Source organism: Notothenia rossii (genome assembly GCF_949606895.1).
Source record: "Notothenia rossii genome assembly, chromosome: 7".
In the NCBI taxonomy this organism is placed as follows: Eukaryota; Metazoa; Chordata; class Actinopteri; order Perciformes; family Nototheniidae; genus Notothenia; species Notothenia rossii.
Window position 1 is genome coordinate 20,015,482 of NC_136905.1, and position 14,748 is coordinate 20,030,229.

Genomic DNA, 14,748 nt, shown 5'->3' on the forward strand with positions numbered 1-14,748 from the left:
GCGCAGCAGCGCGGATTTGATCAATTATAAAAATCACTCTGCTACTAGCCTACTACAGACAGTGTCACTACGCCGGTGGCTGTGGCCGTTGTTGAAGCCTCTTCAGGCTCCGCATAGGCAGGCCCAGTGATGTAGTCTACTTTTTTGTAGTACTGTAATAATTGTATTCATCCATCCTAGAGCGACGCATCGCGGAGCGACACCTGTCTCGAAGCAACACCTCATGAACACCATCCCACTTACTAATGCATAGACTAGTCTTGAGACTGGTTATGTGTTATCAACATGTCAATGTATTATAAGCATTTTTATGTGACTTTTAACTGCCATTGACATTAACAATAAAAAAATAAAAGAATGAACAATGATTGAAAAAGCCCACTTATCTTCTAGGGTTGAACAATTAATCGATATTTTTATCAAAATCTCAATATGGCCTACTGCAAACACAGTCTCTGACCCGGCTCTCACCAAATTTCCAACTAAATCCTTTCCACCCTTCTCCGTGAGCTCCTGGGCTATTTTGTGTGCTCTGGACGTCTCATGTCATCTAATCTTGTTTCTCAAAGAGGCCAGAGATGTTGATCTGCTTGAATCTGAGGACTGGATCTTAAAGTGCACCCACTCCTCAGGCATAGGCACTCGTTGTTCTGTGAGGACACCAGTGGCGTTTTCTCCTGGAGGCCAAGGGAAGCCAGGCTTCCCCTGTTTTTTCGGATTGTGGTTATAATTTTAATAAATAAATAAAAACACTTTGTTTAGTTTCGGAAATTCTTTTTTGTGTGTTGCTGCCGGCCCGTCTCTCCCCCATTCTCATTGAGTATTTTACAAAGAGTGAAACAGCGCCCTTCTAGATGTTATGGTGAAACAGTAGATTGCACTCTGTTGCGAGAGGAGGCCAGAAAAAAAAATCAGAAACCAGAAAAACCAGAAAACCAGAAAACCAGAAAAAAAATCAGTCTTCTTCTTCCTCTTTGCTTTGCGAGTCACAACCAGTCTTGGAGCATTATCGCCTATGACATCACTTACGCGACCCAGAATGCATTTGGGATTTGTAGTCTTTCTAGTTGCGTATTTTTCATACTTATATTTCAACAGTTTTATGACAAACTGTGACTTTTTTGTACATGGAAATGATTGTTTAAGATTGACAAACATCATATGTGTCATTCATGGCACAATTCAAACGGGATCAACAGATAACTCTCCATGGGACCCCGGAAGCGAAAAATTATACATTGAATTCAATGGAGAGAGAAAACGTATCTTTTGATCCCGTTTGAATTGTGCCACGAACTACACATATGATGTTTGTCAATCTTAAACAATAATTTCCATGTCAAAAAAGTCACATTTGTCATAAAACTGTTGAAATATAAGACTATGAAAAATACGCGACTACAAAGACTACAAATCCCAAATCCCATTCTGGGTCGCGCATGTGATGTCACAGGCGATAATGCTCCAAGTGGTTGCGACTCGTAATTAAAGCGAAGAAGATTTCATAACTGATTTATTCCCTCCAATAAATATAAGAGATTGCTACAATAAATTCACTTTTATAAGATGCCTGTGTGCTTTGTACCATGTTGTAATCACAAAAGTGATCATACCACTTGCTTGTTCTATCGCTTCCCGTCTTATGAAAGGACCAGGAGTCGCTGGATCAGACATATCAGGTAATATCATAGGTAATATACATGTTGTGCATGGAACATAGTCAAGTTAGCTACCTAGCTAGTAGCGAGCACGTTAGTTAGCATTACATTACTTAGCCTTGTCATTTTTAGTAGCCTTACTATGAAGTTATTATTTTATTACATGAAGTACACCAAAATGTTAAACAGTAAGAGTAGTCATCATGGTAAGTATTTCGTGAAACATTTGAAGAGTAGCCTACTGCGCCCTCCACCGGGTGCTAAGGAAGCAGTTCAGGGAGAGTCGAAGGAAGGCAGGCAGGCAGGGAGCTTTGCATGACATTCTTCTGGACATGTGTCATTGTGATGACAGTGAGGTTGAGTCAATCTGTTTGTTGGAAAGACAGTAGTTGAGTGATTACTGAGAGAAAATTATTAAAAGAGATAATTATTCAGTGTTGTTACTTTAAAGTGTTGTTACTGACCTTTTTCTCTTTTCTTTTCTTTACCTCACCTGTAACTGCTGAGACCCTGAGGAACATGCACACTGGACTGACCTGCTCTGGCAACCTGATTTCCACTGTACGTAATAGTAAGTACCATGTTTGTTAACATGCTATAATAGATTGAATGAGCAATACAAGGATGGTCCAGATCTGGTGGTGGGAGGGTTTATTTTTCCATAGTTTTGTCCTCTTGTCTGATTGTTGTTATTTTTTGTTTTTTCTGAATTTTTTGTAATTTGTGTTGTATTGGTTGTGATTGTACATTGTATTTTTTTTAATGTGTATTACATTTTTGAAAAACATTTGATCAACAAAAAAGGATTTGGTCAGGATCTAGACTCAGTGTGTAGTTTATGAATTAATCAATGCTCTCTACATTAGGAAAACACATACCAGTGTACCAGAGGGAGTCACACACAGCTGTGCCTAGATAACCAAACAAATTGACAAGATAACCAAAATCCTTGAATCTACACACAGCAAATAAACTCAAATGACACAACGAGATGTAAAAAGGAGATCACACATATAGTCGGTATAAAACTGGCCGCTTCAATCTGAAGAGCAACTAAAACAAAATACGGGAGTGTACCTTGTTCTTGTGAACACTAACGTTATCCACAGCATACACACCCGTATACAGTACACCCGTTCTAGGTTCTGATTGGCTCTCTAGGTTGGCATTCTAGCTTCTGACTGGCTGTCCAGGTTGTCAATCACAGCCGTGGTTCATATTATGCTAGTCGAATCGTAACATCGCTAAACTTTTTTTCTTGACGGTTTTCTCAGTCAACTAATGCTATTGATAACAGTAACATTAACACAGCCCTGCACACTGCAGTCATTATATGCCGGGTCTGTGGTTCATCATCTTCTTTTTCATTCTCCTCCTTATTGACTGACATTAACCTGTTAACATTGCACTCATATTACTCACCGAAATCTTGTAAAGCCGGTCCCGCATGCTGGCTCTTACAGAACCGACTAACTCCCCTTTCGTGTATGTACAGCTCTCAACGTACCCAGACTTGTAGTGATTTTCACCTCGTTTTATACTTTTATTCTCATTCTGAAAGAATGAGGTGAAATGTGCCAACGTGACGGCCATCTTTGTGTTGGTGACGCGTATTGTACGGGACCAGAGACATGTAGTTCACTGAGCGGCTTAACACAAAAAAATGTGTTACTTCACAGTTTTACGACAAATTTTAATTTTTTTTACTTGCAAAATGTTCTTTTAAATTGACAAACATCATATGTGTCATTCGTGGCACAATTCAAACGGGATCAAAAGATACGTTTTCTCTCTCCATTGAATTCAATGTATAATTTTCCGCTTCCGGGGTCCCATGGAGGCTCCCGGAAGGGGAGGGACTTCGCCTCTCTATTGACTTCAATGTATAATTTTCCGCTTCCGGGGTCCCATGGAGGCTCCCGGAAGGGGAGGGACTTCGCCTCTCTATTGGCTTCCCTTGGTGAAAAAAAATGGAGGGATTGACCAATCAGATGAGGCTCACGTAATGCCCCTGCCAACCTGTGAAGCCAGAGGCGGCTGGCTTCGCTGCCTCACAATCCAATCAAATCGCATCGACTTGGTGGTGCAGTGACGCGTCCTAAAACCCGGAAGTAAGCTGCGCTCGGTTTCGCTCGACAAAAAAGGAATGGGATTTCTCCATAGGATTTGGAAAATAGCTCGAAATAAGGTCAGTGGAAAACGAACCTGTTAGATAAATGCACGTTTTGTTCAGTCGGATAATATCCACATGTCTACCCTACTTTTATAATTTTCGAGCCATAAATCTAATCGATAGAAGATAGATAGCGTCACTGCACCACTCTCACAGCCGTTAGAAAGTAGCAAGCAACTGAAGCAAGTGCAATTATGGAGGGTGGAGAGTTGGAGTATTTAATCAAAAATAATTTTAATAAACTTCCGCTGCAGCAGCAACAACAAATACAATCTGATGACAGGCCAATTCCCAAACTGGAGCTGTGTACAGCGAGGAAAAAAGGAGCGAACCGGAAGTAAAACGTTAAAGCTCTCCTGATTTAGTTTGGGAATTAATGCTTATTAGAGTTTGGGCTGGAGAGTGCTTGCGGACCTGTCGGTTAGATACCAGGCGTGTGTAATTCCTGCATCTGTATGATCCAAATGTGTGTAAAATGATACCAGGTGCTGTAATCACTAATCTGGTTACGTTTATTACATTGACCACCACACCCCCGACCCAAAAGAAAGGACGTATTGTTGGCTTCCCCTCATGTTTTCCCCACGCCACGCTACTGGAGGACACCTGTTGATTTTGTAGCGCTGCAAAGAGCACAACCTGGAAAATAAACAAAACCATGACTAATTAGCATAATACAAGTTTTTACCAATAACATCTGCAGAAAAGAGCCAAGATTTACTCAAAAGTATTTAATAAACTGCTTACAATATTTACACCATGGCTAACCAATGCATGAAAAGCAGATAAAAGGAGAAAAATGTTCCACTTTTTCAATAGCTAATTATTTGACAACTACTGATAACTAACATATAGTAATGTAATGGTGCAAATGTTTTAAATGCACTTTTAACATGACCATGAATTCATATTCACCAAAATTATTCAAAAGCACATTCTTCCAAAGTTATTGATCCGTGAAATCTGAATCTGCAAATATCGTTCCAACTTTACTCAACTCGGTGAGGAGCTGTCAAACTCGACCCTAACGGCGCTTACAGCCGGCCAACTAAAAGTTGTTTTCCGTTCACGTTGTCATTTTTAGACTCCTTCGCTTCTTTGCTTGTGAATCCAAAAGTTGCAAGGCATGGCTGTTTTCGTTTTGCCATATTTTTTATCACAAAGCCAGAGTGAAAAAAATATCAATATGAACATTTCAAATACCGCATCGCCACCGTAACCATAGCAACGTAAGTAGCGTAAAGAATGCAGCGCCGCCACGTACAGATGGCAACACCCAGAAATATTCACAATTATAAAACAAATATTCAGAAACTGTAATGAACAATAACTATTATTTATTTCAAGAACTTTTATTTACAGAAACTCAACATTTCTAATCTTTGGGACACGATTGTTTTGGGCTCCCCCTATTTATCTCAAAGTCGGCCTTCAGGGGAGCTCCCGCCAAGCCCCCCCCATTTCGAACAGTGAGTGTACTAATAACAATATTGGAGCTACTTCAATAAGGAAGTAGCGTGGACTTTCTCTTCTGTAGATTGAACAGTTTAAAACTGCAGATTCAGTGAGTTACAACCAACAATAAAAAACAGAGCGGTGGCCTGGTGCACCGAGCAGGGCAGCCGAGAGAGAGCGAGAGCCTGTTCTGCAGACAAAACTGTCAATGACAAAAAAGTCATACTGTAATGGAATTCCAATAAAATATGTTAATTATTTTCTTGCTTTCTTTTGTTTGGACGATTAGGAAACATCTGGTAAAAACAAAACATGAATCAGCGGATTAAGTGTTTTTCAACATCCTGTGGGAACATCCAAATTAACTTGGCCAACACTTAAAAAACACTGTTGGAGCTATATATCTCTTTATATTATTTACTAGTTTAACATTTATTTTCTTGCTGTTTTTTAGTGTATATAATAAATGTATTCTTAGTTAGTCTCATAAGTTAAAGTAGTTTCTATGCTTTTATTTTGAAGGGATGTTTTGGGCACTTGTTGATTAGAGCACCTGGTGTAATTGTATATATTGGAAACAGGTGGAAGTGGAAGCCAGAGCACTAGTAGGCAAACGTTTTTTTTACCAGGGTGTTTCGAGCCACAGGGTTTTCCAAGCCAAAAAAAGGAAAGCCATAGGAAAGGATTAAGGAAAAGGGATATAGGAAACCTGTTCGTTGTACTTTATCGGAATAAACTGCATAAATGGAGAATCTTGTCTGGACCTGGATCATTGCCCTGCGTAAGATCTGCTAACTAGTGCCTCAGTGGCTGTATTATTTTAAGTTAATTATCTGTTTTATTTCTATATGATTTTGGCCGCTAAAAAGTAAAAAACCGTGCCGTCAAAGCGGACTTGTTTTTTGAAGTTATTTTTTGTGGATTTTTAGATTGCCCGCTTTTGAAGTGGAGTATTGGATTTCACTTTAAAAGACACACCGGGCCCTGGACGGACTTCAACAACGGCACAGGAACATGGGTGGTATGTGAACATTTTCTCCAGTGGCTGTATAGGAAAACGGCCTCACTATTGGAGTGCTGGAGTCATTTTTTCGCCGCATATTAATGAACAGTGGAAAAAGTCTAAAGAATAGTCGGACATTGGGAACGGGTGCGCACAGTAATTAAGCACTCTGACGCGCAGGCAGCGTTTTCTCCTGTGTATAAAAATAACATGTGGATATTTTAAATAAGGACAATTCAGGAGGATGCAAGAAGTCGCATCAAAGGACAGAAGTGGATCTTCTGACGAGGTAAATCCTAAGGATATTGCACCACACATGTTATGTTTAAAGAACAATGATTCCAGACCACAGAAATCGTTCAGATTATCATACCGCTCATCTGCAATAATCAAAGCTGAAGCACATTTAGCAGTCCTTAAAGAACGCATGGCTGCATTGAAGAGGAAGCATGCATTGGAAGCCCAAGAGGAGGAGCTTAGAAAAGAAAAGACAAAACTTGCTTTTGAACTAAAACTGTCTGCACTCAATGCCAACATTGACATACTGAAAATCCACTCGAGGCGTAGATCGAAAGGATCTGTGGAAAATGGTAAACAGAAATCTGAAAAGATAAAGTTTCCTTCTGCCACAAACAACTGTTTTTCTCTCCAACAAAACCATCACTCACAGGATACATGTTCAAGCTTCAATATGAACATAGAAAATGAGGAAACAAATTCCATAAAGGTGGATGGATCTAGTTTTGTTTGCCCAGCTGGTCACATAATCAAAGACTATTGGAGATTTTTGAAGTGCAGTGTGTGTCACCAGAAGCAACTGTCAGCCCTTCACATTGAAGATGAGGATACAGGCACATCCTTAATTAAAGCACATGTTTCACCTGGACAGTCAGAGACAAGTGTTCAAACTGGGGCCCGTGGACCTGGAGAGGACAATGGATTCAGCTCTGGCTGCCCTGTTACCTCTCAGCTTGCATTGGAACAACAAGAATATGTCCATCCAACATCACACCCATCAGGATTTACAAGAAAAAACATCAACAGTGCAATGTGAAAAGCACACAGAGTGAGGAGCAGGAAATAGATCACAAAGAAGAGACCAGCTCCAAAACATCACAGCCTCACCAAAGTCATAAACCTCAGACTGAAACACAGGATGAAGAAATGGAATCCGACCTCCAGATAGATGGTGTGAACAGTGATGGAGACACAGAGGAACCTCCTTATGAAGAGGATTAGGATGACTGAGCGAATGGAGAAGGCCCAGAAAAGAATTTCAGTCAGGAGATATTTTCTTTATTGCAAATACAAGTGGACCCTGGATGAGGGAAAGGACGGACAATGATTAGTCAGCTCTGCGAGCCCCAAATGAAGACCAGTGTCATGGAGAGACCTGTTTGAAGATCTGCCTGCTCCTGGATGCAGCAGCATAGCATAATGAACATTTATTCTTTCTGTTTCTCTAGACTATTTTTCTTTCTCTCCATTTCTTTTCCAGGAAGCTGTTGCCTGAAGACTAGACGATTATTTGTATGGTTAGGATAAAGATAGAGTATAGCTCCATTTATATATATATTTAAGTAATTGTGTTTACACTGGCCACAATTAGGGGCTGGAATGTTGGAGCTATATATCTCTTTATATTATTTACTAGTTTAACATTTATTTTCTTGCTGTTTTATAGTGTTTATTGTAAATGTATTCTTAGTTAGTCTCATAAGTTAAAGTAGTTTCTATGCTTTTATTTTGAAGGCATGTTTTGGGCACTGGGTGATTAGAGCACCTGGTGTAATTGTATATATTGGAGACAGGTGGAAGTGGAAGCCAGAGCACTAGTAGGCAAACGGTTTTTTACCAGGGTGTTTCGAGCCACAGGGTTTTCCAAGCCACAGGGTTTTCCAAGCCACAGGGTTTTCCAAGCCAAAAAAAGGAAAGCCATAGGAAAGGCTTAAGGAAAAGGAATATAGGAAACCTGTTCGTTGTACTTTGTTATTGGAATAAACTGCATAAATGGAGAATCTTGTCTGGACCTGGATCATTGCCCTGCATAAGATCTGCTAACTAGTGCCTCAGTGGCTGTATTATTTTAAGTTAATTATCTGTTTTATTTCTATATGATTTTGGCCGCTACAAACACAGATCTCAGTGTTACTTTCCCAAATCTTCTTAATGCTTTTCCCGCAGTATCGCTGCAATAATACTGTAGCCCCTGAAGTACTCTCCTCAGCTGATACATTTATAAATAAGATATCAGGGAACACACAGACTGGCAGGTGTACAGGCTGCTGCCAGCAGGATACGAGAACACAGAACACACAGTAAACAGAAGAGATGTAACACAGCTGTACGGCTCTGCCCAAGTATACTGGAGGATTCATATATTTGATAAAGAGCAAATGAATGGAAGACATCAGGCAGGTACAATATGGAAAAGAGAAGAATAGGGAGGGTAAAGCTGTGGAATGTGTGACGAGCAGGGACACAAATCTCCTGCAGGGACCAAGGCAAAACAACAATCTCCACACACTGCACCAATCTTTCTTTAATTCACATCTGAACTATGAAAGTGTTGTGAATAAAAAGATCCCAACTCATACTCACACACTTGTGAAGACTGGGGCTATCAACAGAAATACCTGTTACATTTGTCCCGGGTAACCCAGTGGTGATGTATACTGTGCGAAAATGTGTTGCCACAATGCTAAGTTTAATGAACCCATTCTGCTCTCTTTGTGCTGCTCCCTCTCTATGCAGCTTTAGGGTACAGTTCAACATGTTTAAACTTGCAAGTGTGTGGGAAGGCTTGTTGAGATGTGTTAGAGCGTAATTAATTGGCCCCAACAATAATACGCTATCTGCAAAAAATATAAAAAAGTTAGGGAAGGAGAGGTGATGAAATCCAGGCCAAAGCAATATTCAAACATAAAATAATATCTGTTTTTTCCTATAAAATATACGTTTAAAGAGCTACCGTACACATTACCTTAAAAAAGCTAACCATAGAGAAAATCGAGAGAGCGAGAGCCTGTTCTGCAGCCCTCTTAAATACTGGAACCAGGTGCCACAGCTGGGTCTCATCACTGCTGATTACAAGGAAAACCCAGGTTACAACAGCACCACATTGTGGACAATGTGGTGCTGTTGTAACCCCCCCCCCCATAAAAGAAGGGTCCCCAAGACACTGAAACATCAAATTAATAACAGAGCTTATACTTACATAGAATAAATGAAACATAGCTTGGGTGTAAATGTCACCCTATTTTACCACTGCCTACTTTCCACCGCAGCTATAGCCTCATCCCTAGCAACCTTTTGGGCAGTATGGAGTTTAACCGCAGCTATAGTCTCATCCCTAGCAACCTTGTGGGCAGGAGCTGCAAGGGCAACAGGCCTGGGAACCTGGCCATTTTGGAGTCCCTTGGTTTTTGCATTAAGTTCCGGGCATTCATTTTTCCAATGACCATTACCCAAACAAAAGTTGGAAGTATTTAGATCTACTTTATCCCTCCAGCCATACAAGGACCTTTGCTCTGACCTTAACACTTCACCCACTCCACCTCAGTGTGGTCACCAGACTAGTTATTTCTGCTCCCCCAGTCAAATCTCTCCCCTGAATGAATCTTGTGTGTTAAAGTGCACTCATCGGCTAATACCCCAGCTTCTGTGACAGTTTTAACCTTATGCTCATTCAGGTACGTAGTAACACGTTCTGGAAGGATATCTTTGAATTGTTCAAGAAGGAACAGTTCCCTCCAATCATTAAGATGTACTACTTCGTAAGCCGTGACCCATTGATTACATTTCATCGTCAGCTCCCGAACAAGTTCCACATAAGTCTGTCCTTCTGACTCCCTTAGCTTCCTGAACTGCTGACGGTATAGGCCTCAGGCACCAACTCATCAGCTTTTAGCACTGCAGTCTTTACCCTAAAGTAATCTTCACTGTCAGCCATACTTAATGCACAAAATGCTTCTTGAGCCCTACCAGTTAACACACACCCTGTAATAGCAATGTTTTCTCCGAATCAGACAACTGTCGTCTTTGGCTAAGTCGCTCAAAAAGTAAAATATAAAGAATCTAGTCTTCTCATCGAATTTCGGTAACAACCTCAGGTTATAAGCTACATCAAAAGTTGATGGGGACACCCCAGGAAAAAGCTTACCCTCTTGGATGAGTTCCAACTTGTAACGCTCTTGTTGCAATTCAGCTTCCCGCACCACTGTAGTTAACCTTAAACGCTCCACCTCAGTTTCCTGCTCACAAGCTCTAGCCCGGTCCTCACGAGAACTTGCTCGTTCCTCACGTTCACGGTCTTGTTGGTACTGTAGCAGCAATATTTCCTTTCTCTGTTCAAATGTCATTTCACCAAAGTCAGACAAAGAAAAACCTGCACTTCTCTGCTGCCCTGGATTTATAGCTGCCTTCTCAGCCAACTCATCCTCGGAATAAACATCGACAGCCACTGCTGGAAGAACTTCTTGCAGTACCAACTGGGCCTGTAACGTAGTCACTGGTGTCTTTACGACCCTGCTGTGGAACGTCTACCTCAAAATGCTCTGCAATTTTTACCAGTTGGTCTTTAGTACATTTTTCCAGCAGTTCCACACTGGGACACTCAACAAAATCCATCAATGTAGCCATGATTATGCAAACTCCCTTGAACCTGGTGCACAAACACTTAAAAGGATTTATTTTTTAACTCTGGAATACCTCTCCCCTAGCTAACTGCATACCCAATACTATCTATCTTGTCTCACCCTAGTCTTCATGCATGCCACGACAGGTGTTTTAAACACTTACCCAATGACACGGTAAAGCCTCAGCGAAGCTGTTACCCACCAAGACAGCCACGGACGTGTACCCATGACAAAAAATGTTGAATCATGTTTATGCACAAAAATAACAAACAAAAAAACCAACTAGCTCCCCTAAAAGAGATGTTGCTTATGCCTATCAGGAAAGGTAATTCCAAAGCTGCTCCTTAATGCCCTACACCAGAAACAAACTGTCTAATAACCCATATGTTACAAGCTGGCTCTGCTTGTAACAAAAGGACAACAATTCCACACAGGAGTTGCCCAAAACAATTATTTATTTAACCCAACGTAGTGGTTAAAACCAACAATAAAACACACAGAGGAGAGGTGGCCTGGTGCACCGAGCAGGGCAGCCGAGAGAGAGCGAGAGCCTGTTCTGCAGCCCTCTTAAATACTGGAACCAGGTGCCACAGGTGGGTCTCATCACTGCTGATTACAAGGAAAACCCAGGTTACAACAGCACCACATGGTGGACAACCACAGGGTTGTCACAAGTGTTTTATGATTTTTACTGTGTGTGCACATTCAACCAAAAAATTACACAAGAGTCTGTCAAAGCAGTGTCTCAGTTATGTGTAAATTACGCTAACAGTCTGGCTTTAACTTTTGAATGTTTCAAATACGAAGTCACAATGACAACACAAAAACAAAAAGCATCAGAGACTTTATTTGATCTCATGGAGCATAGTTTTGGACACGTTTGATCCCAAAGCCCAGGGTCTAAGTAAACAATGGTGCAATAGATGAAGTGAAAAAGAGTTGCTTCTGCTGCTCATAGTGGCACAATCATTCACACAATCATAGCAAAAAGCAGTAATTACAGTTATGAAACAGAAAGAAACGTTGAGTATGGATTTAGATATAATTTGGATCTCAGAGATGCAACCAAAATAAATTAAATAATACGAGTATGACAAGTAAGGCATCAGGCAGGTGCAGAATAAATATCAGATGTGTACACTTCATCATCAATGGCATACCAAGGCTAGTTTATCTCAGAGGTAGAGAATGTCCATGATTAGAAAACAGTGAAAGTGAACCGTTGTTCAATACATTTTAAGCTAGTGTAGTAGTACCAGTTATGAAAAGGATTTATCATCCTTTAAACAAAGTAGTTTTCCTTTTTCTAAGTTTGAGTGATGCAGTGTAACATATCAGGTGAAAATATAGGCAAAGGTTGCCTAAATGTATCAACATTCTCAATATATGTTTGCATACAAATGTTTACATAACTTACATAAGCACTCGTTATTAAGGCAATAACTTTGATGAACTGCAATAAAGAAGACCAACACTGAATGTGGATGGTAAGACCGGGATACAGTCACATTATCAGAACTGCGCCGGCATCACAGTCGAGGCTGTGCAGGAGAAAGTGTTTGCGATCTGTAGTCCAGGGGTCACCACAGTGTAGGAAAATCTATTTGTGTGAAGCCAAGCTCCTTCCTCAGCTCCCAGTATGTGTTGTTGCTCACCCAGGTATCGTCCTTTGACTTCCTGTGGAGGCAGAAAAACGAGAATACTGTAAAAGATAGTTAAGTGTGTTGGAACTGAAATTATGACACAAGCTTCTACTATCTCCATAAAACACGAATGAGAGCAAAAACAGGCTCATATAATGATTTTCTTAGTGAAAAGTGTATATCTGCTTATTAGGGCGACCTGAAGAATTTGGGTTGATGTGTTACGTTGTCCTCCAGGACTCTCCTTCTCTCTCTCTGCAGCTGTTCAATCCTCTGCTTCTGTTCCTCTGCAGCCTCCAAGTTCCCTTCCTCCAGCAGTCTGCCAGCCGACACAGACACATTCATTATGCAAACATAGTAAAACACCCTTCTTCAATATTCAAATGTTTTATCTTCACTCGTGTTTTCTTGGCTTTGAATTATTACAATAAAATAACCCAATTATGAATATGAGAATACATAACTCAGGAAACCGATGAACTAAAGCAGTTTGTTTTTAGTTTGATGGCAAAGTGCTTCTTCTGTTTGTGTGTACTTTTCAAACCTTCAAAATGTGAGCTAAAATAAGTTGAATCACTCTTAATGGCTCTCTTAATATTAATGTTGTGTATCAAGAATGTGTGTCATATTCAGATGATAAAAGGTGTTCGGATAGTCAATGATAAAACCGTGTCTTTTATATCAGATGTCTGATTATATGATGGTTGTCTGGCAGTAATCAAACTGTTTTTTAAATAAATACAATATATGTATGTATAATTAAATTATACAACGTTTCTGAATAAAATAAATTACAATTGAATTGATTTGTTAGTTTTTGCCAAATTTAACAATTTAATACATTTAAATCACTGTATCACCTTATCACATAAGTAATATAAAATGAATATTTACAGGAGCAGATCTGTTTGAAAACATATTGTCTATTTACATAGAGTTTTGCTTTTTATTTATTTTCCTTTGAGTACATATTAATATGTCTACTATTAAAGTGAAGTGGGAAGGAATTTTTTATTTTTGACAAACAATATAATATACAGCAAGTAAGCCTAACTCTTTCCCATAGCTTCAACAGGGATGCTCTTATGATATACAGTGATATAGTGGGTCTGTCAGTAAATCAATATACTATATATTAAAGGGCCAATATTTCTTTATGAACTTCTTCCAGTAGGACTTTACATTTTGAGAACACTACTACGGTGGCTGAGAAGGGCAATTGAAAATTACAAAGTGTGAAACACTGCAATACAGAGTAGCAAGGTCAGTTGCAGACACTGGAAGAATACATTACATTACATTGCATTTAGCTGACGCTTTTATCCAAAGCGACTTACAATAAGTGCGTTCGACCAACAAAGTACAAACTTGAAGAAAACAGAATCATATAAGTATATCAGGTTTCATAGAGCTAAAACATTTCAAGTGCTACTCAACTGGCTTTAGATAAGCCAGTCCTTTATTAGTATATAAGTGCTTTGTTAATAGTTCTATCGAATACAAAGAGTTACTGCTTGGACTACTAGCACAAGTACAATCAAGTACTTTTACTGTGTACTTTTTGATTAATACTCGGTCAAACTCCCGTCCTGAGTACAATAATTCCTGTATTGTATATGAACTATGAATTATTGCACTCAGGAGGGGAGTTTGACAGAGTATTACTCAAAAGGTACACAGTAAAAGTACTTCATTGTATTTGTGGTAGAAGTCTAACAAGTACGGAGTCCAACAGTGTCAGTTTCATTAACAAACTTATGGTAAAACATATTTTTATCGCAAATATAGCACAAAAACATGCATTATTTTACTCTTATACTAGCGTCAGTGCCGCTTCTCGGCCGATCACCGTAAAGGCGCACTCACAAATGAAGAGCTAATGATTTGACCAAGCAAACGCGAGAGGCGGCTGAGTTGACCGCAGTATTCTCCTGCACTCCGACAGGACTGAGCACTACATCGAGATTAAGATTAAACATTTGGGAACACACATATACCTATGGAGTTGGCCAGATGTGTGTAAATTACTGTTCATTTGAAAACAAATGCCGGCGTCGGACATTTCACAAACACACCAAACACACACACAGAGCAGAACTGAGCACAGCACAAACACACACCTCATGCGCCTCGTGGACCGGACATCTCCTTCATAAAACGAGTAATGGGGGGAATAATC

General features: G+C 39.9%; 1 protein-coding gene across 4 annotated transcripts in view; it reads right to left on the reverse strand.

Moving 5' to 3' along the window:
• Nucleotides 1-11,753: 11,753 nt before the first annotated feature.
• osbpl3b (oxysterol binding protein-like 3b) overlaps nt 11,754-14,748 on the reverse strand; it is a 38,987-nt gene continuing 35,992 nt past the window's right edge. For all 4 annotated transcript variants that reach the window (XM_079640524.1, XM_079640523.1, XM_079640522.1 and 1 more), the window contains 2 exons: nt 12,769-12,888; nt 11,754-12,603 (listed from right to left, as the gene is read on the reverse strand). In XM_079640524.1, coding sequence (XP_079496650.1) covers nt 12,507-12,603; nt 12,769-12,888 — 217 coding nt within the window. In that variant the 3' untranslated portion in view covers nt 11,754-12,506. The remainder of the gene's footprint in view (nt 12,604-12,768; nt 12,889-14,748) is intronic.